The 25919-nt window shown below is 37.3% G+C and overlaps 1 protein-coding gene across 6 annotated transcripts in view; it reads right to left on the bottom strand.

Annotated features, from left to right (window-relative positions):
- Positions 1 to 25919, bottom strand: part of ADGB (androglobin) — a 167656-nt gene that overhangs the window by 127328 nt on the left and 14409 nt on the right. For 5 of the 6 annotated variants that reach the window (XM_060616851.3, XM_060616854.3, XM_060616855.3 and 2 more), the window contains exons 2-5: positions 10714 to 10876; positions 5776 to 5868; positions 2382 to 2453; positions 326 to 535 (exon numbers count right to left, since the gene is read on the bottom strand). In XM_060616851.3, the coding sequence (XP_060472834.2) occupies positions 326 to 535; positions 2382 to 2453; positions 5776 to 5868; positions 10714 to 10876 (538 nt within the window). The remainder of the gene's footprint in view (positions 1 to 325; positions 536 to 2381; positions 2454 to 5775; positions 5869 to 10713; positions 10877 to 25919) is intronic. The other variant, XM_060616853.3, reaches the window with a different exon arrangement.

Below are 25919 nucleotides of genomic sequence, written 5' to 3'. Positions count from 1 at the left end.
TCAGAGAGAAGGGAAGAAGGAAGAGAGCCCTGTGCGTCCATCTGTCTACCCATCTCCCCGAGAGGGCAGAGATAGCAGAGGACCACCCCTCCTTGTGCCAAGCAGCAACAGTTTAAAAAGCACATGGGACTGGTGTCACAGGACTAACAACGATGCTTCTTATCGATCCCAAATTACATATGCAGGACATTTCTTCCCATTAAGTGCACAATTGATATCCTGTATAAATGCATGACCTTGTATCAGCCTGGGTAACAGCATGTAAAACAAATATATTTCAATATGAAAGACAATTTTTAATGCACATGAACACGAACTTACTTACCATCCAGTAAAGTTTCACAACATACTTTCCGTAGCTATTGAATAAGGGCATGTGACCTTTCACAGCCTTGCACAGAGAGTAGATGTGTTCCCAGGGCTTCCAGGCAAGACAAGGAGGCTCCCCTGTGGTCCCTTTGAAATAATTGTTCAAAATGCCTCCATTGAATATCTTCCACACTGCATAGATTTCACTGATAATCCATCTCATCAGCTAGAGACAAAAGCCACTAATGTTAATCAGTTGCTTTTCAGTTGTTGGTACTATAATTTAGGGGGGAAACCAGTCGAAAATCTACTTCCAGTAGTAATATTAAGTTCTACATGTAATGTGTTCCACATTTTGATTTCTAACTTATAAATAAAGTCACTGTTCTTGCCTTTGTTGTTGGGAGGCAGAGTCACAATACAAGCTAAAAAGGCTTAACATTAAACATACTCTTAGCTAAGAGCTATCTTCCAGAGTAAACTGTCAGTGATTTGAGATTGACCTCCATGTCAGTTGTGTGTGTGTGTGTGTGTGTGTGTGTGTGAAAGAGAGAGAAAGAGAGAGAGAGAAAGAGAGAGACAGAGACAGAGAGGGGAGAGACAGGGTGAGAGTGAGAGAGAGAGAGTGAATGCTTCTGAGAGTAGTGGTGATTTTATTCTGGAATTCATTTTCCATAAATGAGTAAGCTACTCTTCTGTAAGTGTTGAGAAGTTTGAGAAGAAAATGATCTCTTTTATGTCAATAGGATCAGTTAGACAATGAATGAGATGAGAAAGAATCAAAATTGCATACACAGTTAAATCTCTAAGTCTCGTATTTCATGTGTCAGTCTGCAGGTGCAGAAGTGATCTAAGTAAAACTCCCATGGGCAGAGTTTTCAAAAGGCAGCAAGGTGCAGTGGGGAGTGGGGCAGAAACAGAGACCAGGGTTTGAATTTTCTTCCAGGTCCTTCTGCTCTAGGGCATGTCATTTCACTGTCTCTAAACTGCAGTTTCTGTAATGCAGTCTGTAAAACGTAGACTATACTATCTATTTTTCAGTATTTTACAGGGAATAGAAACAATGCAAAAAAAAAAATAAGGATCTGTGAGTCACAGTGGTGTTAAGTAAAGACATTATTACCCTCAGTAATATTGGATTTTTGGAAATATTCATCTTATGTTTAACTGCCTGGTTTATAAGAAGATTAAATACTTGAGACTAACCTCATAAGATTTAGGTTTGCCTTAATTTACATTATCTAGGACATTTCTTCTGGTTTAGTTAAGTTGAAAAAGGTAAACCAAGTATCTTTCTGTATATCTGGTAATTTTAATATAGAATATTTTGTGCTTTTCTTCCCTCAAAAAATAAAAAGGTAAAGTCTATGCATGCTCTGGATCATAAAATAAGCATATGTTAGACTAAAATATAAGGTATAAAACCATTCAAAGGTAACTTTATGCTAATCAGTACAACCTGGTTGAAGAAATAAGTGTTTTGATTTTAATATTGGTCAAGATATTTAAGATAAGAAAGACAAAGTGTTTGAATCAATAATGACAATTGATTTCGACTGGGTCTTAGGAGAAAATAATTTTTTTAAAAAACACCCTGTTTCTGATATAACCGCCTTAGGGGAGTGGAACAGGCTTGCTTCTGATGGATAAAACCCAGGGTGTGGAGGTGGGGGTGTTTAGGTAAGATTTTCCCTGCGTTAGCAAGTCAAACAATATCAGGACACCCTGCTCTTGAGCACAGAGCAGAGCAAGTCAGGCAGCAACTTGATGTCAATTACTAGGCACGGGTCAAGAGGCAAAATGCGCAGATTGTGAGTCTCAGCTACCCTAGGTCTATGGGCAGGAGGATAGGGACACAGCAATTGTACTACTAACATTTCCCCACCATTTGCTCATTAAACTCAGTTGAAGAGGCTTCTCTTCCTCTTTGAATGTCTGGCTTATAAAATACTGAGCAATTCCAAAACTTAGAGGTAACCGAGAGATAACTGAAATTGACAGTCTGGGAATTGTTTTAAGCAGGTCTGGAAGGTATTCTGCAATCAGACTTCAGTTAGAAATTCCCTACATACCTCACTGCGGAGTAAATGTTCATTTGCTGAAAACAAGTCAAACAGGATTTCATTTTTCACAACTACTGGAGTCTGAAAAAAAAAAAAAAAAAAAAAAAAAAAAAAAAATATATATATATATATATATATATATATATATATATATATATATATATATATGGAGATATTACTCCTTAGGAAAAATAAAGGAAATGTAGCTGAATGAAATATAGTTTCATGTGATATAAACAAGTCAAACCTGATTTCGTTTCTCACAACCAGAGAAATTAAAAGAAAAAAATAAGCACATAATTCCATAAGATAACCCTCTTACAGCTATACGTGACATTCACTTAATACTGTAATGCCTATCAAATAGAGTCTTTTCATATAAAAAAAGAATGTTATAAGATATAATATATGCAGATAAAGTCAGCATGCATACACACATAAACTGACAGTTTAAAAAGTGGCCTAAAATTTAAGTTAACCTCTCAAGTTACACCTGAAGCTTAGTTAACACGATAGCAGGAAAAATATCTTCATCTTTGATAAAAAAATATTAACTGTGACAGCTTTTTAAAATCTTGCCCAATTTCAAATCCTGTTATCTTTTTAAAAATTCATCTAATGGTCATTATTTTATTGGTATATGTCTAAAGATGCTTCTATATACTTAGAGTGCTAATGAATAAACATAATAAAGGAAAATATTATTTATAGTAGTTTTTAAAAATGTGTTACAATTCATATCAAGCTCATATACTCAACATATCAAATTAACATAAATGTGTTTTTGATTAGTAAAATCATGGAAACTAATGCCATCAACTACTCTCAATCACATGGACAATTAACACCTTGAAAACTCAACAAAATATTTTTTTATGTCTGAGAAAAAACTTACTCAAAACTACCTTGAAGGCCTGAACTGACTGTTATGTTTATAATTTATGAACATAGCAAGTTACATACATATTATATAAATATTTTACATAAAAAATATATTTTAAATTCTGGTTTGGCTAATGAATTGCAAGGTGACACTTCTAAAATGTCCATACTCTTCAGCAAGTACCAATGTACATTGACTTCGATTAATAATAGATTAAATAAATATTGAATACCTAAAATTTGAGGAGTGAAACTTAACAGCTGCCTGCCAACAAGTGAAAGTAGGCACTGACAGTTGTAAAAGACAGCAAATATTAAGGCAGAAGTCTCTACAGAGGTCTCTATTCCCTATACGTATACCAGAGACAGAATAAATCTTCAGACATCTTACATCTCTTCAATATAATCAACGCTCAAGAGCCTGGGCCATCAATACCTGGTTCTCAGAAATAAACAGATCTGATAACTCCCCTAGTGGTTAGGGCTTGTTAACCTTCTCAGTTGGAAAAAAGTCCATGTTGGTTCTAATATCTTAAATCCAGGCTTTTCAGTTTTTTCATAACTTAGTTTCTCTCTGACTTAAATCATGTCCTGTGACTTCATCCCTTGCTATGAGTAGAAGAGAGTAAATTTCATATAGATAATTCATTATTGGGGCACCTGGGTGGCTCAGTCAGTTAAGCACCCGACTTCAACTCAGGTCAGGATCTCATGGTTCACGAGTTCAAGCCTCACATCAGGCTGTGTGCTGACAGCTCAGAGCCTGGAGCCTGCTTCGGATTCTTTGTCTCCCTCTCTCTCTGCCCCTCCCCTGCTCATATTCTCTCTCACTCTCTCTCTCTCTCACTCTCTCTCAAAAGTAAATAAAACATTTAAAAAATTATTAAAAAAAGAAAGTTCATTACTGTTTTGCTAAATTTTTGTCTAAGCTTTATATATGCCCATATTTAATGAGTTTCAATGTAAAGTGTATATATCACCATGGACCTGGGCATTAAAACTTGAAAAAACATTATTCTTAGACTTCATAGTTAGCAAGACTTTCAGTTGTGGCTGTTCTGGTGCATACCCCAAGAGGAGCAGGTGCACGGGATCAAGAGAAAGAGCACAGAGGGAGAGCAGAGGTGCGAAGATGGGTGTCAACATTATAAGTTCAGGTAGAAGTGCCACCAACAACAATGGATGAATTTATTTATAAAACAAGCGTATCTCTCAGAACTAAGGTATGCTAAAAAGAAAAAGAGATGGCATATAACTCTTCTACTTATTCACATTTGAAATACCCCCACTTTATGGAATTAATATCCTTTATTTGCATGAAATGTAAACTCTGCACTTCCATTGCACAGAGCCTGGATATTATTAATAATACATTACTATTAAGTGCATTATATTAACACCACAGAATTTACATTCTTCACATCAATATTACCTAACAGCATAAGTTATTTAAAGGCATAGTTCATGTACATTTGATTTATTTTATTTAAAATGTCTTACAAGTAGACATTCAATAAATATTCTGATGGACAGAGGTGTATCTTATGATTTTCTCATTTTACTAAATATCTCTGAATTTAGAATTATCTTTCTCAGATAGTAACGGTAGTTGGAAATATGGTGGCTGAATTGTATTTTCTTGCATTAGTAGCAGTCTTATTAAGGCTAAAACTTTTAAGAATAAAATAACTTTGTGTAGAAATTGAGATTGGGTGGGTTCCATAGTAAATGGAAGATTCAGCTCCATTACAAACATTTGACTAGCACTAAATAACTATTTTAGCCTACTGGATTTCATTTAAAATGATGGTTTCTCAGGGCGCCTAGGTGTCTCAGTCAGTTAAGCATCTGACTCTATTTCTGCTCAGGACATGATCTCACAGTTCATGAGTTCAAGCCACACATCTCACTGTCAATGTGAGGCCTGCTTGGGATTCTCTCTCTCTCTCTCTGCCCCTCTCTCTCTTTCTCAAAATGAATAAACAAACTTAAGAAAATTAAATTAAATTAAAATATGGTTTCTTGAGCACTGTGCTAGTCAATGTGATTCAAGTAGCTGAGCATGGGGTCCAGAAATGAAGATGGCCCTTGGAAAATGCTTCAAGAATACCTGGAACACAGGTAACCAAGGGCAAACCTCTCGGACTAGAAAATTAACACTAATACACACTAGAGTAAACAGAATTTCATGACACATAGGTTCTGGCTAAGAACCAGAAAAGGCAAAGTTAGTCAAAAATTAAGCAATAGCTTCCCACACATTTTAGGCTATCCTTTGACATCATGTAGAGAAAACTCAAGACTAAACAAAATTTCAATATTCTCTTGGAAACCAGTACAAGAAATAGTAAACTATATTGATAATCATTTTTTTCTATTAAATGCCAAAAAGCAATTCCTTTTTCTTACTAAATACCATGGGGAAAATTTACAGTGTTTTAAAAAATGAGAATTTCCATAAGTAGGATAGTACAGCCCATAGTTAGTATGTATTTTATTCAATAGTAAAAATATTTCTTACCCGATTAAATAAAAAATCCTGTGGACGCTTCCAGGAATAAATTTTCAACGATGGTGGCAATTCAATCTTTCCTTCAGGGTCTTCAAAAAAATGCTATATAAAAATATATTGAGGGTTTTTCTCTCCATATGGTTTTATTAAAATAAAAGCAACTCAATCTTAAAAAAAAATTAATAAGTGCATAGATTTGATGAATAAACAAGCATTTATAGAGCAATTTGTATGTTCTCAGAGGTAGTTCATGGAATACTTGGTAAAGACTGAAGTTAACAATGCTGTATTTAATTAACAAAACCTTGATTGTTGAGTAACATTTTATTGCAGAGGAAGCAGTCCAAACAAGCATAAGCTGCTTTGGGATGTGAATTTGGTATGGTAGGAAAACAATTTGGATGGGACAGATACGGACATATTTTGCACTGAAAATATTGTGCTTTTTTTAACCTGAGTAGAGAAGATTTAAAAAGTATGATTGTATGTAAATGAAATTCATACCTCTGATCTGAATTTCATTTATTAGTTTTCAAAATTAAACTTGTTATTTTGAGATAATTATTGATTCACATGTAGTGGTGTGAAATTATAATAAAGAGAGTCCCTGTGTCCTCTTTAGCCAGTCTCTCTGATGGTAAAATCTTCTAAAACTATAGTGCAATATCACAACCATGATAATAACATTGATGCACTCAAGATACAGAACAATTCCACCAGCACAAGGACCCATCCTAGGCTCTTTTATGGCCATACCCACCCTCCAACGCCCTTACCACCTGTTTAATACCACCAGATCATTAATCTGGTCTCTTTTTCATTAATTTTATCATTTCAGTAATGTTATATGAATGAAATCAGATAGCATGTAACCTGTGGATTGGCTTTTTGCCCTCTCTGCCTAATTCCCTGGAGATTCAATTCATTCAAGCTACTGCATATATCAATAGTTTGTTCTTGTTTATTACTGAGTAATACTTCATGATACAAATATTTGTTTGTTTGTGTACCATCTGTCCATTGAAGGACATCTGAACTGTTTCCAATTTGGGGTTATTACTTATAAAGCTGCTATAAATTTTTGCATACAACTTACAGGCTTTTGTATGAACATTAGTTTCCATTTCTCTGAGATAAATGCCCAATAATGCAATTAATTTATTAGTTTCTGAGCCCATAGAATGGGTCAGTTAGTGAGCTCGGGAAGAAAAATGACATACAAATCTCTACTCTCAAATGCTAGTAAAATAGTAAATTAGAGACTTCAAGTAGCTACTGTGTAAAAGTTCTTACAGCTCACAAGGTAATTAGGTTGTTGGGGTGGTCCTTACAAAACTGAAAAGTACTGCGGGTACAAAAACAATGCTCTATAAGGGTAAACTGTATTGTTAAAAGGGGTAACTAAATTTCACCTGAGTTAATAGTGATGAGACAAATAAATATCATTTGTGATTTTTATGGTACTCATATTTTTATCCTAATGCTGTTGTGGCCTGAGAAATAGGCTCTATTTGAGGGTATTATCTGGGATTTCAACCCAGTAATTGTCTATGTGTATCTGGAACATATTCAAGGTACTGGAATACTTGGAATGAAGACAAAGGTAATCCCAACATCTAGTCAATATGATCAAAGAATGAGTCCCTGAAAACCAGACTGAAGTTTCCAGGAGCCACACTAGACTTCCAGGGTTGCCTCATGTTGTTTTTTCCCTCACAAATATGAACTCAGTTACTTTGAACTCCCCTATCTGACAATTTCAATCAGAGTCACCCATGGATCTATTTTTATTGTCTGATTTTTCCTCTCGTTTTTCAGCCACTTGGTTCTGTTCCTCTTCAAAACTCTAGGTAATGATGTCTTCCTCCAGAGGAGGATTTTATTCCTTTCTAGCAGGCAAAGTACAAAATGAACTTCACCCTGTCAACAGTGGGATTCAAGATTTGGTCGGCTTGGTGTAGTTCTGGTTTACCCTTACTCAATACAGAATGCTACAGCCATGTTGGGGGACTAACTGGAAGGCTGAGTGTCTGAGTCCCTTCACCTTGGTTTTCCCCTAAGTCCCAATCTCTTGCCATAGCATCATGAAATAGTTTCTCTTATTTAGCTTCCAAGCTGTTGTGTTTTACTCATTTGCTCAGCAGCAAAGTCTTCACACATATAGCTTAGGAGTTGGGTAAATGTCTTGACATAAAATTGTATACAAAATTTTCAGATTGTGTCTCTGTAGTTACCTCTGGGATTCTGCTTCAAGTGTTAACTGTTTTTGTAGCCCCAGACAATATCCTCTCTGAGCCCAGAGAAACTGACATAAGCCCCAAGTCACTACTTTCTGCTTGCCTTCTAATTTTCATGTCTTGAATTATTAAATTTCTTTGAGGAGAAAATAAAAAGGTAAAGGGGGGCCCATCTTATCATAATCTGTTGTGATTCCCTTTTCTCCATGTTAAGTTAACGGTACTCTTTCCATGTCGCTTTGCCTTAGGTGTATTTCTTATACCCACTTTACAATACTTCATTAAATATGTCTCAGTTTGGTTTACCATCCATGTCTTTTTATTGCTGTCCCTTAGCTGAAGAAGCGAGACCCAAATCTGGAATTACAAGGAAGGGTTAGCCTATCTGACACTGATTTCCTGATCACTAGCCTCACATCTAAAGAAGTGACTTTCTATAAAATCCCAAGGATACCTGCTATAGGTCCAGGCTTATGGTAACTGATCCTGGTAAAATATGGATGTTGCAAATCATGGCTAAGAGCTACTGTGCTACTGTATCATAGAAATGTAATCACCATGCTTGGAGTGTCCACCACTCACTTCTGTAGAGGGACTGTCACTTCCCAAGCCATGAATGCTGAAGTCGTAGAACAGAACTGTGAGTGGGAAGCAAATTATACCCCAGATGGTACCTTTGCGCAGTTGCAATAACCAAGGTTTGAGGTGCTGTTCTACCTTGTGAGGGCAGGAGAGGCAGAAGGGAGTGTTAGCCAAAGTTCTGAAGTATCACACTCCATTGTAATAGCCCCTATTTACCACAGGAGGAGGGCTGGCGCTTCCCTAATTATGCAGTTGTATGTAGCTCCATAGTCCAAGGGCGACAGTATCTATTTTGTGGTCTGATGTTCAGCCAGCACCATTTCTGTATGTTGCCTTCAAATGAAATGGGCATCCAGTGACCAGCACACATGTCTAGAATTCGATGCCTGGCCTTCCAGAGACCAGAAATACTTTTTCATAGTCATCTGATAAAGGCATACTTGCACTCCAAGGGCCCTAACGTGTTATAGTTTAGATCTTATTTCCTAGTTCAGAGTTTTCAGTCACTCCTACTTTTCTCCTCCTTACTGTTGGGAGTGGCTCATTTTTAGACCTTTTCTAGAGCTCAAATTCTTAACTGAGGATTTGTACAATCTATCTTCCTAACGTAAATTCACATTCAACCCCCACTAGTTGTAAATTTCTGTTAAAAATATGTAGAATATGAACGTTTCCATTTGAACCAGAGAGTTCCAAAGTCCCTTGCATCTCAAAGTGCCACAAGTTAGAACTTGAAATTGTTCAAGTACTAAGAGAATCAGCAATTCGTTATATTTACTATCTTTTTTAAACAAAGTAATGTTATGAATAATGCAGCTTATAATTCCGCATTTTGTGAATAAAACATAATTGCTAATAAATACCACTTTGGAGTTCTCTGTGCAAATAAAGACACCAGAGTTCAACGTGGTCATTCTGGCAATTTTGTTTTTGCTTTGAAATTGGATTGTGTTCCATAAATATTTTTGTTAAACGAATTGCTGCACCAAATACATGGGTCCTATTTAAAACGCAACCCAGACCCATACCCCCAACAAAGAAGTCTTTAGATATAAACATTTTTAAATAGACAGAAGAACCTAAGATAACATAATTGGAAAAGGTAGTAACACCATTCTCAGCTCCAATCCCAGGGACACATCATGTCTGAATGGCCACAGATAAATGAAAAGTACCTGAGATCGTTCCCCAAATATCTTGAAGAGAATATTAAGACAAAGCATAAGAGACCGTTAAAAACTGAGAACAAACTGAGGGTTGATGGGGGGTGGGAGGGAGGGCAGGGTGGGTGATGGGTATTGAGGAGGGCACCTTTTGGGGTGAGCACTGGGTGTTGTATGGAAACCAATTTGACAGTAAATTTCATATATTAAAAAATAAAATAAAAAAAAAAAATAAACCAATGGAAGAAGATGGGAAAAATTATTAAGAATAGAAACTAATAAAATAGGAATGAAAGGTTCAGTAGAGAGGATCAATAAAAAAAAAAAAAAAAAAAAAAAAAAAAAAGAGAATATTAAGAGGGATTCAACTGTTATCTCATATAACATCTTAAAAAAAATTGTCTCTTATAATCTCCAGATAACAGCTCACAGCTCTGCTGGGGTATTTCATTGTCTAAATCACTCTCTCTACTCTTTTTTTAAAGTTTATTTACTTATTTTGAGAAGGGGGGTGGGGGGAGATAATCCCAAGCAGGCCCCCTGCTGGCAGCATAGAGCTCAAGGAGGGGCTCGAACCCATGTACTGTGAGATCATGACCTGAGCTGAAATCAAGTGTCAATCACTTAATCTACCCAGGCACCCCCTCTAAATCACTGTCTCTAAATGTCTGGTTCCCCACTCTGTCCAAAATCCACTAGCTAACTGTTCTATCGATTCCCCCTTTATTTCACCGTGACTCTTTGATCACGTCTCTCCTTTCATTTACTCAAATACAATCAGCAAAGCTCAGGTCTAAGGCTTGGAAAGACAGGTGGGTAGGATGGAGGGAGACAGAGGGAGAAAGACAAAATTTCTCTCCTTTGAATGGAGGCTGTGGAGAAAATGGACTCACATGTTAGGCGATCCTATTCCGTGACAAAATTTAAAACTAAAATGAAATCTAGTCACCTTCAAATGGACTTACAAATACAGGGCTTTTTCCCATTTTATCCTTTTCTTTTCCACCTTTGCCTGCATCCCACTTTTCTGCATTTATGTCGGCTTCATTCCATTCTGGCCAGATCGGGAACTTCCCCTTCTTCTGCTCAACGGAGCCAGGTTGCACATTACCGCCAAAAAGGTACTGACTAGAGACAGAGCAAGGAGGCGAGTTAGTTTTAATTTGAATCTCTAAGGCAAAATATTGGATTAATTGCATGGTAGACATTTAATTATCTTGTCAGCATCCACGTTAATGACATTTTTCGATATAGTCTTAACGTTCAAAAGACTGAAATACCCAAAGAGATTATTCCACAAACAAATCTTGAGCTTTAGCCCCTACTAACTAATGCAAGACATTCATTATAAACACATAAGATGCCATAAATGGGAATATTTCTATACAGTTCACACTTGAAGAAAATCCTTTATGCGTATAATATTAAAAGCTTTTTGAAAATCAGCACAGATATAATTTTGATGCTTCCCAGGATAAAAGTGCTATGTGATCATTATTTTAAAAGAAAAAAATTCTTAATTAGCTAAGTAGGAAAGACATACCCACCCCATTCTAGAATCCACATTGTTGACAACTGTCCATTCTTTCAAATTAGTGGGAAAATATATGCATTTCTTCTTCAAAACATCATTCAGCTTATTCTTTTTATAGACTGTTTTTCCCACTTAGCAGTATATTGCAAATAGTTCCTATGTCAATGAGAATTTAACTAAATACAAATTTAATGATTGCAAACTATCCCATCACATGAATTTACAGCCTTTCATTTAATTAAGATCCTATAGCGAAAAATTTGAAAGTTTTGATTTGAATTTTGTGTCCCCTATTATAAATGAGACTGTAGGGTTATCCTTATTGCCAAATCCTTGCAGACATTATTTTTTTTTTCTTAAAATTTATTTATTTTTTGAGGGGGGGGGTGGGCAGAAAGAGAGGGAAAGCAGCATGGAGCACACAGCCGCATGGAGCCCAACACGGGGCTAGACCTCACAAACCGTGAGACCATGGCCTGAGCCAAAATCTAGAGTTGGACGCTTAACCGACTGAGCCACCCAGGTGCCCCTTTGCAAACATTATTAATTCTTTTATTAGTATAGATTTTTATAAGAAGACTTACTGTACCTAAATATATGCATAATTAAAATTTGTGATATATTTTGACTAATTAGCTACAGAGAAGTTGGACTTGTTTTTTTACTCTTATTATTAATCTATGAGAATTTCCAATCTCTAAACCTTGACTTTTACTTTTTCTATATTATTGTAAATTTTAAAATCTAAAATACGCATCTTGTTTAATTTGTCAAGTTTTAACAAGTGAGTGAGGTTAGAACCCTGTTCTCAATCCTGGGATAAGCAGTGAACAAAGCAGACTAAAATCTTTACCCTTAGGGAGTTCTTACTCTAGTGGGTGGAGACACAAAAACACAGCATAAATTAAGTAAAATATATAGTACATTCAAAAGGGGAAAATGCTGGGGGTAAATATAAAATAGGAAGGGGAAACTAAAGAGTTAAGGTACAGAATTTTTAACACAGTGGTTAAGGAAAGTGGTCCATAATAGGACCATATTTAAGTAAATAGTGAAAGAAACTAAAAAATTAAGCTGTGTGGATCCGTGGAAAGACTGTTCCGGATACAGGAACACGGCAAGTCCGAAGAGCAAGAAAGAGTTTTCTACATGCGGAGAGTGTCCTGGCTTCTGTGAAGAAGAAAAATATCAGTGTGGCTGAGGGGCAGTAAAAGGAGATCGTTTCAGAGAGGTGTCTGGAATGTAGAGAGTATACCGGTGATCTCAGCTAAAGGAAGGACTGGGTTTGCCTAAGTGGGGTGGGAAAAGCCAAAGGAGAGTTTCAAGCATGGATTTTTATAATCATTCTTGCTGCAGTGTCGAGAAAAGGTCAAAGGAAACAAAAGAGAGAATTTAGAAGGCACTAAAATACCATGTGAGAGCTAATGGTGACTTGGACCAGAATGCTAACAGTAGAGGAGGCAGGAAATAATCCCCTGTTTTTAAGAGAGAGCCAATAGATTGAATTGATATTTGCTGCAAGATAGAAGACTGTGGGATGGGGCAAAACTGAGGTAAGGAATAAAGCAGCATTTCACTTCTGAATGAGTTGCGTTCTAAATGTTTGCCACACGTTTGTGGACATGTTGAGTAGTCAGTTAGACGTAGGATTCTGAGGCTTTAGGAGATAGAATTAGTGAAAATCTGAGTCATCAGCATTTAGATGATATTTAGAGTCTTAAGACTGGATTAAATCACCAAGAAAATTACATACCTAAGGAAAGGCACTCCCAAGAATGCTATTCAAAACACCCAACAACTGGTAAGGAATGAGCATGTCAATCCTCAAAGCCTCCAGTTCCAGTTATGCCAGATCTTATTCACCTAACTAGTGGGGTCAGGGATGTAGTAGGGTTCTCAGGGTAGGTCAGGGACCTAGGGAAGGAGGCAGAAATATCTGGGGCTCAGGGGTTTTGGTAAGGTTATTGTTAAGGCTATTCAACAATCAAATGAAAATATTTCAATATTCTAACGTCGACAGTTGTATACCTGCCCTGATACTCCATGTTAAAAGTCTGAAAGAGTAGGAAGAAAACTGAGGAAAGCAGTCAATGAGTGTGGTAGACAGAATAATCCGCCCCCATCAATATATCCACACCATGATCACCAGAATGGTGAATATATTACCTTCCATGGCAAAAGAGGTATGCAAATAACTTACAGTATTTGAGTTGGGAGATTATCCTGGATTATCTGGGTGGCCTCAATGTAATCCCCAAGGGTTCTCAAAAGCCCAAGAAGGAGACAGAAGTACTCAGAGGGAGATCCAGAAGAATAAATAGAAAAGGAGAAGATTGAGCAGATGGCTCACCAGTCCTGTTTTCCATTTCTTACGTTTCCCATACTACTTTGCAATTTGGCTGGTACTTTGTGGTGGTGTTTTGGACAATGACATGTGGGGGAAACATGTTGTATCCTACCTTGAGGCTCATAAAACATCCTGTGAGATACTTGTCAGCATGACTCAATCCTTCAGGGAAGATCTTAGAAAATGGTAATGCCACAAGATGAAGGGAGCCAAGAATCCTCATATAGCACATACAAAGCCACTACTAAACTCCTGATCATACTCTAGTATAAATGAGAAATATCCTTCGGTGTGTGATTTGGGGGTTGTGTGATATTAGAGCTAGCATTGATTACTTCCTACTTGCTACTCTGATGTTATAACTAGCATTGATTATTAACATTGACAAATATATAGGGTAATTCCTTTTTTAGGAGTTGATCTTTTCTATCTTTAATCATTGTAAACATATGCATGGTAAATTACTTATAGATTATTTTTCTATTAAGTTTTTGACACTTGATTCATTTTTTATCGTTGTGATTTCTGCCTATTTTTTGTATATTCTTGTGTTTGAGGACACTTTTATTATCAGCCTATCCTTATCAGGGTTTTCTTTTCCTCCAAACCCCTTTCCCCAAGGCAATCCTGTATTGAAAGAATGTGTTTTCAATGTAATATAGAATTTTCTTCTGTCAGTGATCCCAAATAAATATGCCATCCAGGAACCCATAGGTCCTTTAAAATCAGATCTCAAACCTACATAAGTCTCAGTCCAAAGGTTTTCATTTCTCCAGGAAGATTTGTTTTTTTTTTTTTCACCCAGACACTAAGCATAGAAAAGCTAGCCTTATAACCTAAGATTCTAAAGCAGATTTTCTTATTCACCTTTTTAAAAAAAATCTAAACTCTGGAAAGTCATGCCTTTACCTAAGGCTGGAGCTCTCCCTTTCCTCATTTGTCCTATCTATGTTAAAACAAAATACTCTATTTTCCTAAGACTGATAAGCCTTCCCTAAGGAAGTTACAGCCTCAGCTTAGAGTTACAACATCCTGACTTTCAGTTCCCTCCTCATTTCTGGATTCTGAATATTTTTATTTTTCCCTTTTTTTAAATGTTTATTTATTTTTGAGAGAGAGAGAGAGCAAGCAGGGGAGGGGCAGAGAGAGGAGACACAGAATCCCAAGCAGGCTCCAGGCCCTTAGCTGTCAGCACAGAGCCCGACGTGGAACTCGAACTCACAAACTGCGAGATCATGACCTGAACTGAAGTCAGATGTTTAACTGACTGAACCACCTGAGCACCCCCCGAAGATTTTTATTTCTTTATGTAGGCATTTGTAGGTATCATTTTTTTTTTTACCTTAATCCACCATCTTGCTGGAAAAGAGAGGTTGAAAATATATGTATTGTAAAGGAGTGTTTCTAAATAGCATGTAAGAAAATAGGAGAGAAGGATGACAATAGGGAGAGAGGGAAAATTTTCATAATATTAATTAAAAAATAAAGATACAAAATAGTACATTATAGTACATCTGTTTTATTGAGTGTTGGGACAAACTGTACAGATAAAAAGAAATTGGTGATTTTGTATCCATCAAAACCATGATAAAATTTACCTCATTCAGGAAGCTCAGAATTTTAAAAGTTATTTTTGTAAAAGGAAGATCTAATTTCTTTAAAAAAATAAATAAAGGCTTTGCTAAGATTATGTTTTGCTTTCCTCTTCATTCTGTCAAGTGTAAGTAAATGTTCTGGCTCCCTCCCTTAAGCTATTAAGCTTTATCACTAATTGGCCTACTTTCTTTGTAACATGTCAAATTTGATTCCATCTATATCGAAGATCACTTAAAAAGACGTTTATTTGAGGTATCTTATACCAGCTCAATAGCTCACCTATATTGCTACATGCACAATATAAACAGTGGTCAAATATAGCCCAATGTCAAATATGTTGTAGACTTCAAAAGATCATGCACAAATATGTGGCTTTTGAAACTCTCAGCACAATATGCTTTTGACGTTCACTGCCAGAATGTATGTACTGCTCTAGTATAGTTGAGATCCTTAAATATTCAAAGCATCTTATTCCTGGTCTCATCAATTCTGAGAACAAGCTAATCTTTAAACACAGAAGTAACTCAGGACTTTTGAAGATTTAGGAACTGGTAATCCTGGGAAATAAATGTGGCCAAGTTCCAGAAAAATCAAATATGCAAAGAAATCAAACCTGACATACTGAAAAATCAGGGGGGGTACAGAGTTATCTAAATCACATAGGAGTACACCCAAGTACTAGTAAATGATTCGATCCATTAAAATTACAATTTGTAAAACAGATTTGAAAGATAAATATACCCTCTACATACATGGCTAAATACTTCCTTCTACACAGTGAGTCTAAATATGCTATTGCAATAGGGGAAGTGTCACTGGAGATTTTAGGAGAGGCTAGAATTTCATGATCAAAAGCCATGGAGGGGCTCATGGGTGGTTCAGACGGTTAAGCATCTGACTTTGGCTTAGGTCATAATCTTGCAGTTAGTTCATGGGTTCGAGCCCCACATTGGACTCTGCACTGACAGCTCAGAGCCTGGAGCCTGCTTCGGATTCTGGGTCTCCCTCTCTCTCTGTGTCTGCCCCTTCCCTGCTCATGCTCTGTCTCTCTGTCTCAAAAATAAATAAACATTAAAAAATTTAAAAAAAAAAAAAACATTGAAAAATGTGAATGGGTGTTTGCCAGAGGCAGGAAGTGGGCCAAATGGGTGAAGGTTGTCAAAAGGTATAAATTTCCAGTTATAAAATAAGGGAGTCATGAGGTTGTAATGTACAGCATGATAACTACAGTTAATAATACTTTACTGCATATTTGAAAGTTGCTAAGGGAGTAGGTCTTTAAAGTCTCATCACAAGAAAAAATTTTGTAACTATATGTGGTAACTGATGTTAACTAGACTTACTGTGGTGATCATTTCTCAATACATGCAAATATCAAATCATTATGTTGTACACCTGAGCGAATATAATGTTGTATGTAAATTACATCTCAAGTGAAAAAAGAAGTCAATGGACTAAATACAGAAAGAACCTGTAGTGGTGGGTAGGGTGTTGAGATAGCATAATCTACAAGTAGATACTGGAATTTGATTTGAGCTGTGGTAGTCCAAGCTTAAAAAATCTGTAAGCCTGTTTCGGAAAAGAAGCTAAATTTATCCTGTAAATGTCAAGAGGCCAGTAATAAGCTTCATGAATGAGTGAGTGGCTACAGCTACTCATGAGCTCCTGGCTTTGAACTAAGGCTGGTATATTCCCCCTATAGTTTATGGCACAATAGGCAACGTGCCAATGTCCTGTGATGATGTGAGGAAATAGGGTGGCCAAAACAAATAAAAAAATGGGAATAGGAGGTGGCTTCTACCACAGTGGGTGTGGTATCAGGGATAGCACTTCCCACATGGGAGAAAAGCCTTCCACCTCCCAAAGTTAAGGTTTGGGTGGGGGCAGAGTAATATAAAAATGCACCTCCTAATCAGAAAGGACGCTGCTTTTACACTGGAGCAGTGTGCTAGAGACCTCCTAGTGGTCCTTTAACCACTTAGTGTGGACAGGTCCTGGGGTTTTTAGAGAGGATCAACATTCAAAAGGAGGGAGATATTCTTTAGAAATCTCAAAAAAGCAACTATTTATCAACTGATAAGGAAGTATTTCAATTTGGGAACAACTGTCCTCTCTTTTTCAATAGTGTATCACGACTGGATGATGGCAATGGGTAAGGAGTGAATCATTCTGGAAAACCATCCAAACCACATGACAAAGAACAGTATACATGAGTCTAAAATAGCTATAAAATATGAACTAAAAAACTAACATTAAAAAGCAAAAAAAAGAAATGGAAAATTATGAAGGACAGTCGGTAAATAAATCAAAAGAAAGAAATCCACCCAAGAGAAATAATGTAGCAAACTTAAAAGATATTTAAATATGTTTAGAATTGCCAAAAAAATAAAGGAGGGAAAGTTCTGCTTTGCAATGAGTGCAGAAAGGTATTAAGCAAACATACGACAAAGAAGATCAATGTGAACAAAGAGATACTGGAAAATTTTAGCAATGGCAACTTCAGCTGTTGAAAGAATAGACTAAATAAAGCCAAAGAAAGGAGAAGACTAGTGATTTAGAAGGTAATTTTTTTGGAGGAGCCAAGATGGCAGAACAGCATGGAAGTTTCTTGTGTGTCTCACGTCCATGAAATCCAGCCAGACCAACACTAAACCATCATACACACCTAGAAAACTGATTGGAGGATTAACACAACAATCTGCACAACCTGAACCACAGAATTTGGCAGATATGTGGCACAGAGAGGTGAACTTGGGAGGAGAGAAGCCAGCGGCGGGCAGGGAACCGCCTTTGCAAGCGGAGAAAGGCCGGGCTGGTGGGGGGGGGGGGGAGAGAATACGGGAAAATCACCCCTCCCCAAAAGCAACTGGAGAGCAAGTGGAAAACTGGAAACAGCCACAGGGCCTAAACTAAAAAGAGAGAAAAGGAGAGGGTTTAAATTCCATTAAAACTGTAAACAAGGGAAGCGCAAAGTCTGCAACTCTGCAGCTCGATACCTGGCGGTGCTCTGGTGGGAAGGGCGAATCCCCAGGAACAGAGTGGGGTCCGGGAGGTTCTCGGGCCACACGGGGAAAAGCAGCTCCACTGCTGGAAGCACGTTTGGTGGAGGCTGTTGAAGCCACCTGGTCCCAGCAGACCCCAGAAGGCGGCCACATTCGCTAGTGCTGGGGCAAGGTCGTTAAGGGTGAAGCCTGGTGCCAGATGTGTGTTGTGATTCTCCATAATCCCTGAAAAGCTGCTGCTACACCAGCTCGCGAACTTTTTCTGGGGCTGGCACCTGGCCACAGTCTCGGGGCACCGGCAGTAGCAGGGTCCAGCAGGTGCTCCTGGGTGCAGCCGGCATTCCAGCCATTGCTCGGTGAGACCCTCCCACAGAGGGCGGGACGGGTCAAAGCCGCAGTCCTTCGGAAGTAAGGGGCCGGGGAAAACAGCCGCATCTGAGACAAAACTCAGGAGAGAGGTACTGCCTGGGGCTTGGTCACGGACAGTGAAAAAGCGGGGAGTGGACGAAAGCTGAAGACAGAGGATGGGTGCGCGATTGCTGATTGGAGAGAACAGAGTTCCCACACTGCAGACCGGGTGACGCCATTTTCCCTGCCCCCATGCACGCGTAGATGCATCTATGCAACAATCCACCCCAGTAGGCTAGCAGCGCCATCTAGTGGAGAACGGAGCCATTACACTGAGCCCACCCAACTGGGCCAACCTTGCTCTTCAAGAACACAAGTTTCACCACCTACTTAGTTTATGGACTATAAAGCGCTTCAGTCTGACTTCTAGGGGAAAAACGAAGTCATTTCAGTGCTATTTAAATCTATTAGCAGGTCCCTCTATTCAATTTTCTTTCTTTTTTTTCCCTCTCTTTTACACTATACTTTTTCTTGAATACAGAAAGAGAAAAAATTCATTTTTATTTTCAATTTTTCTTAAAAATATTTTTCTTTAATTTTTTTTACTCTATTTCTTACTTTTGTGTATTTTTTTTCAAATTCCATCTTACTTCCATCATTCTATTTTAGTCTACTTCAGTGTATTCCCCTTTTCAAATGTTCAAACAATTTCCTTGTTTTTTTTTCTTTTTTCTCTTTTTCATTTCTTTTCTTTTTCTTGAATACAGAAAGTGAAGAACTTCATTTTTACTTTCAATTTCTATTAAAAATATTTGTCTTTAATTTTTTAACATATTTTTTGTTTTTATGTAATTTTTTTCAAATTCTATTTTACTTCCATCATTTTTATTTTAGTCTACTACAGTGTATTCACTCTTTCAAATTTTCAAATGATATCTTTTTTCTTTTTCCTTTCTTTTCTTTTTCTTGAATAGAGAAAGAGAAAAAAATTCATTTTTATTTTCAATTTTTATTAAAAATATTTTTCTTTATTTTTTCCTACTATATTCTTTACTTTTGTGTACATTTTTTCAAATTCTATTTTACTCCCATCATCTCATTTTAGTCTACTTCAGTGCATTCATTTTTTCAAATTCTCAAATGATTTCCTTTTTTTTTCCTCCCTTTTTTTTCTCTAATCTGCCAAACCACTTTCAACACCCAGACCAGAACAAGCTTAGGATCTAGCACATTTATTAGATTTGTGTGTGTGTGTCTGTGTGTTTTTAATTTTTTAATTTTAATATTTTTTTAATTTTAATTTTTTATTTTAATTTTTCTACCTCATTAATTCCTTTTCTCCCTTCAAAATGACAAAACGAAGGAATTAACCCCAAAAGAAAGAGCACGAAGAAACAACAGCCAGGGATTTAACCAACACAGATACAAGCAAGATGTCTGAACCAGAATTTAGAATCACGATAATAAGAATACTAGCTGGAGTCGAAAATAGATTACAATCCCTTTCTGCAGAGATAAAAGAAGTAAAAACTAGTCAGAATGAAATTAATAATGCTATAACTGAGCTGCAATCACGGATGGATGCAGTGGTGGCAAGGATGGACGAGGCAGAACAGAGAATCAGCGATATAGAGGACAAACTTATAGAGAATAATGAAGCAGAAAAAAAAGAGGGAGATTAAGGCAAAAGGGCATGATTTAAGAATTAGAGAAATCAGTGACTCATTAAAAAGGAACATCATGGGGTGCCTGGGTGGCTCAGTCGGTTAAGCGGCCACTTCGGCTCAGGTCATGATTTCATGGTCCGTGGGTTCGAGCCCCGCATCAGGCTCTGTGCTGACAGCTCAGAGCCTGGAGCCTGTTTCAGATTCTGTGTCTCCCTCTCTCTGACCTTCCCCCGTTCATGCTCTGTCTCTTTCTGTCCCAAAAATAAATAAAAAACGTTGAAAAAAAATTTTTAAAAAATAAAAATAAAAAAAAATAAAAAGGAACAACATCAGAATCATAGGGGTCCCAGAAGAGGAAGAGAGAGAAATAGGGGTAGAAGGGTTATGTGAGCAAATCATGGCAGAAAACTTTCCTAATCTGGGGAAAGACACAGACATCAAAATCCAGGAAGCACAGAGGACCCCCATTAGTTTCAATAAATACCGACCATCAACAAGGCATATCATAGTCAAATTCACAAAATACTCAGGCAAGGAGAGAATCATGAAAGCAGCAAGGGAAAAAAAGTCCCTAACCTACAAGGGAAGACAGATCAGGTTTGCAGCAGACCTATACATAGAAATTTGGCAGGCCAGAAAAGAGTGGAAGGATATATTCAATGTGCTGAATCAGAAAAATATGTAGCCATGAATTCTCTACCCAGCCTTTCAAAATAGAAGGAGAGATAAAAAGTTTCCCAGACAAACAAAAATTAAAGGAGTTTGTGACCACTAAACCAGCCCTGCAAGAAATTTTAAGGGGGACTCTCTAAGGGGAAAAAAAGATGAAAATATAAATACTTACATACATACCAAAAGCAACAAAGATTAGAAAGGACAAGAGAACACCACCAGAAAATCCAACTCTACAAGCAACATAATGGCAATAAATTCATATCTGTCAGTACTCACTCTAAACGTCAATGGAGTCAATGCTCCAATCAAAAGACATAGGGTAACAGAATGGATAAGAAAACAAGATCCATCTATATGCTGTTTACCCACTATAGACCTAAAAACACCTTCAGATTGAAAATAAGGAGATGGAGAACCATCTATCATGCTAATGGTCAACAAAAGAAAGCCGGGGTAGCCATACTTATATCAGACAATCTAGACTTTAAAATAAAGACTGTATCAAGATATGCAGAAGGGCATTATATCATAATCAAGGGGTCTATCCACCAAGAAGACCCAACAATTGTAAACTATGCACCAATTGTGGAAGCACCCAAATATATTAATCAATCACAAACATAAAGAAACTCACTGATAGTAATACCATAATAGTAAGAGACTTCACCCCACTCACAGCAATGGACAGATCATCTAATCAAAAAATCAACAAGGAAACAATGGCTTTGAATGACACACTGGACCAGATGGACTTAACAGATATATTCAGAACATTTTATCCTAAAGAAGCAGAATATACATTCTTCTCCAGTGCACATGGAACGTTCTCCAGAATAGACCATATACTGGGACACAAATCAGCCCTAAGTAAGTACAAAAAGATCGAGATCATACCGTGTATATTTTCAGACTACAATGCTATGAAACTCGAAGTCAACCTCAAGAAACAATTTGGAAAGGTAGAAAATACTTGGAGACTGAAGAACATCCTACTAAAGAATGAATGGGCTAACCAAGAAGTTAAAGAGCGAATTAAACAGTATATGGAAGTCAATGAAAATGATAACACCACAAACCCAAACCTCTGGGAAACAGCAAAGGCAGTCATTAGAGAAAAGTATATAGCAATCCAGGCCTTCCTAAAGAAGGAAAAAAGATCTCAGATACACAACCTAACCTTATGCCTTACGGAGCTGGAAAAAGAACAGCAAATAAAACTCAAAACCAGCAGAAGACAGGAAATAATAAAGATTAAAGAAGAAATTAATGCTATTGAAACAAAACAAACAAACAAAAAAACAAACAAAAAACAGTAGAACAGATCAATGAAACCAGAAGCTGGTTCTTTGAAAGAATTAATAAAATTGATAAACCACTAGCCAGTTTGATCAAGAAGAAAAAGGAAAGGACCCAAATAAATAAAATCAAGAATGGAAGAGGAGAGACCACAACCAACACAGCAGAAATAAAAACAATAATAAGAGAATATTATGAGCAATTATATGCCAATAAAATGAGCAATCTGGAAGAAATGGACAAATTCCTCGAAACATATACCCTACCAAAACTGAAACAGGAAGAAATAGAAAATTTGAACAGACCCATAACCAGTAAAGAAATCGAATTAGTAATCAAAAATCTGCCAGAAAACAAGAGCCTAGGGCCAGATGGCTTTCCAGGAGAATTCTACCAAACATTTAAGGAAGAGTTAACACCTATTCTCTTGAAGCTGTTCCAAAACATAGAAATGGAAGGAAAACTTCCAAGTTCCTTCTATGAAGGCAGCATTACCTTGATTCCAAAACCAGAGACCCCCCCCACACCTAAAAAGGAGAACTACAGACTAATTTCCCTGATGAACATGGATGCAAAAATCCTCAGTAAGATATTAGCCAACTGGATCCAACAATACATTAAAAATATTATTCACCACGATCAAGCGGGATTTATACCTGGGATGCAGGGCTGGTTCGATATCTGCAAAACAATTAACGTGATTCATCACATCAATAAAAGAAAGGACAAGAAACATATGCTCCTTTCAATAGATGCAGAGAAAGCATCTGACATAACACAGCATCCCTTCTTGATAAAAACCCTCAAGAAAGTAGGGATAGAAGGAGCACACCTTGAGATCACAAAAGCCACATATGAACGACCCAACGCTAATATCATCCTCAATGGGGAAAAACTGAGAGCTTTTCCCCCAAGGTCAGGAACAAGACAGGGATATCCACTCTAGCCACTGTTATTCAGCATAATATTGGAAGTCTTAGCCTCTGCAATCAGACAACACAAAGAAATAAATGGCATCCAAATCAGCCCGGATTTGGGCTGAAAATGGGCTGAAAAAAGCCCATTTCACTTTTCGCAGATGACATGATACTCTACATGGAAAACCCAAAAGATTCCACCAAAAAACTGCTAGAATTGATTCATGAATTCAGCAAAGTTGCAGGATATAAAATCAACTCACAGAAATCACTTGCATTCCTATACACCAGCAATGAAGTGACAGAAAGAGAAATCAAGGAATCGATCCCATTTACAGTTGCACAAAAACCCATAAAATACCTAGGAATAAATCTAACCAAAGAGGTGAAAAATCTATACACTGAAAACTATAGAAGGCTTATGAAAGAAATTGAAGAAGACACACACACACACACACAAAGGAAAAAGATTCCATGCTCCTGGATAGGAAGAACAAATTTTGTTGAAATGTCCATATCACCCAAAGCAATCTGCATATTCAGTGGAATTCCTATCAAAATAACACCAGCATTCTTCACAGAGCTTGAACAAATAATCCTAAAATTTGTATGGAACCAGAAGAGACCCTGAATAGCCAAAGCAATCTTGAAAAAGAAAACCAAAGCAGGAGGCATCACAATCCCAGACTTCAACCTATATTACAAAGCTGTAACCATCAAGACAGTATGGTAATGGCACAAGAACAGACACTCAGATCAATGGAACAGAATATAGAACTCAGAAATGGACCCACAAACGTATGGCCAACTAATCTTTGACAAAAATGGAAAGAATATCCAATGGAATAAAGACAGTTTCTTCAGAAATGGTGCTGGGAAAACTGGACCGCGACACACAGAAGAATGAATCTGGACCACTTTCTTACACCAGACACAAAAATAAACTCAAAATGGATGAAAGACCTAAACATAAGACAGGAAGCCATCAAAATCCTCGAGGAGAAAGCAGGCAAAAACCTCTTTGATCTTGGCCACAGCAACTTCTTACTCAACACGTCTCTGGAGGCAAGGGAAACAAAAGCAAAAATGAACTACTGGGACCTTATCAAAATAAAAAGCTTTTGCACAGCGAAAGAAACAATCAACAAAACTAAAAGGCAACCGACAGAATGGGAGAAGATATTTGCAAATAACATATCAGATAAAGGGCTGGTATCCAAAATCTATAAAGAACTTAGCAAACTCAACACCCCAAAAACAAATAATCCAGTGAAGAGATGGACACAAGACATGAATAGACACTTCTCCAAAGAAGACAACCAGATGGCCAACTGACACATGAAAAAATGCTCCACATCACTGTTCATCGGGGAAATACAACAATGAGATACTACCTCACACCTGTCAGAATGGCTAACATTAACAACTCAGGCTACAACAGATGTTGGCGAGGATGCGGAGAAAGAGGATCTCTTTTGCATTGTTGGTGGGAATGCAAGCTGGTGCAGCCACTCTGGAAAACAGTATGGAAGTTCCTCAAAAAATTAAAAATAGAACTATCCTACTAGGCATTTATCCATGGCATACAGGTGTGCTGTTTCGAAGGGACTCATGCACCCCCATGTTTATAGCAGCACTATCAACAATAGCCAAAGTATGGAAAGAGCCCAAATATCCATCAGTGGATAAATGGATAAAGAAGATGTGGTATATATATACAGTGGAGTATTATTCGGCAATCAAAAAGAATGAAATCTTGCCATTTGCAACCACGTGGATGGAACTGGAGGGTATTATGCTAAGTGAAATTAGTCAGAGAAAGAAAAAAATCATATGTCTTCACTTATATGAGGACTTTAAGAGACAAAATAGATGAACATAATGGAAGGAAAATAAAAATAATATAAAAACAGGGAGGGGGATAAAACAGAAGAGATTCATAAATATGGAGAACAAACTGAGGGTTACTGGAGGGGTTGTGGGAGGGGGGGATGGGCTAAATGGGGAAGGGGCACTAAGAAATCTACTCCTGAAATCATTGGTGCACTATATGCTAACAAATTTGGATGTAAATTTTAAAAAATAAGTTAAAATAAAAGAAGGTAATTTTTTTAATCAAGTGTTTGAAACAGACCCTTTTTAAAAAATATTTATTTATTTTTGAGAGAGAGAGAGAGAAAGAATGAGTGGGGGAGAGGCAGAGAAGATGGGGGACAGAGGATTTCAAGAGGGTTCCATGCTAACAGTAGAGAGCCTGATGTGGGACTCAAACTCACAAACCATGAGATCATGACCTGAGCCAAAGTCAGATGCTTAACTGACTGAGCCACACAGGTACCCCTGAAACACACTCTTTTTTAAATTTTTTTTAAAATTTAAATCCAAGTTAGTTAAAATATAGTGTAATAATGATTTGAGGAGTAGAATTTAGTGATTCATCACTTACATGTAATACCTAGTGCTCATCCAACAAGTGCCCTCCTTAATGCCCATCACGCATTTCTCCCATCCCTCTACCCAACACCCCACCGGCAACCCTCAGTTTGTTCTCCATATTTAAGAGTCTCTTATGGTTCGTCTCCTCTCTGCTTTTATCTCATTTTTTCTTCCCCTCCCCTACGTTCATCTGTTTTGTGAAACAGAGTCTTTTTGTTAATTAAAAAAATGTTTTTATTGTTTTTTGTTTATTTCTGAGAGAGGGACAGAGCACAAGTTGGGGAGGGGCAGAGAGAGAGGGAGACACAGAATCTGAAGCAGGCTCCAGACTCCAAGCTGTTAGCACAGAGCCT

Source organism: Panthera onca, chromosome B2 (assembly GCF_046562875.1).
Source record: "Panthera onca isolate mPanOnc1 chromosome B2, mPanOnc1 haplotype 2, whole genome shotgun sequence".
Taxonomy (NCBI): domain Eukaryota; kingdom Metazoa; phylum Chordata; class Mammalia; order Carnivora; family Felidae; genus Panthera; species Panthera onca.
This window is presented reverse-complemented; position numbering and strand designations above follow the sequence as displayed.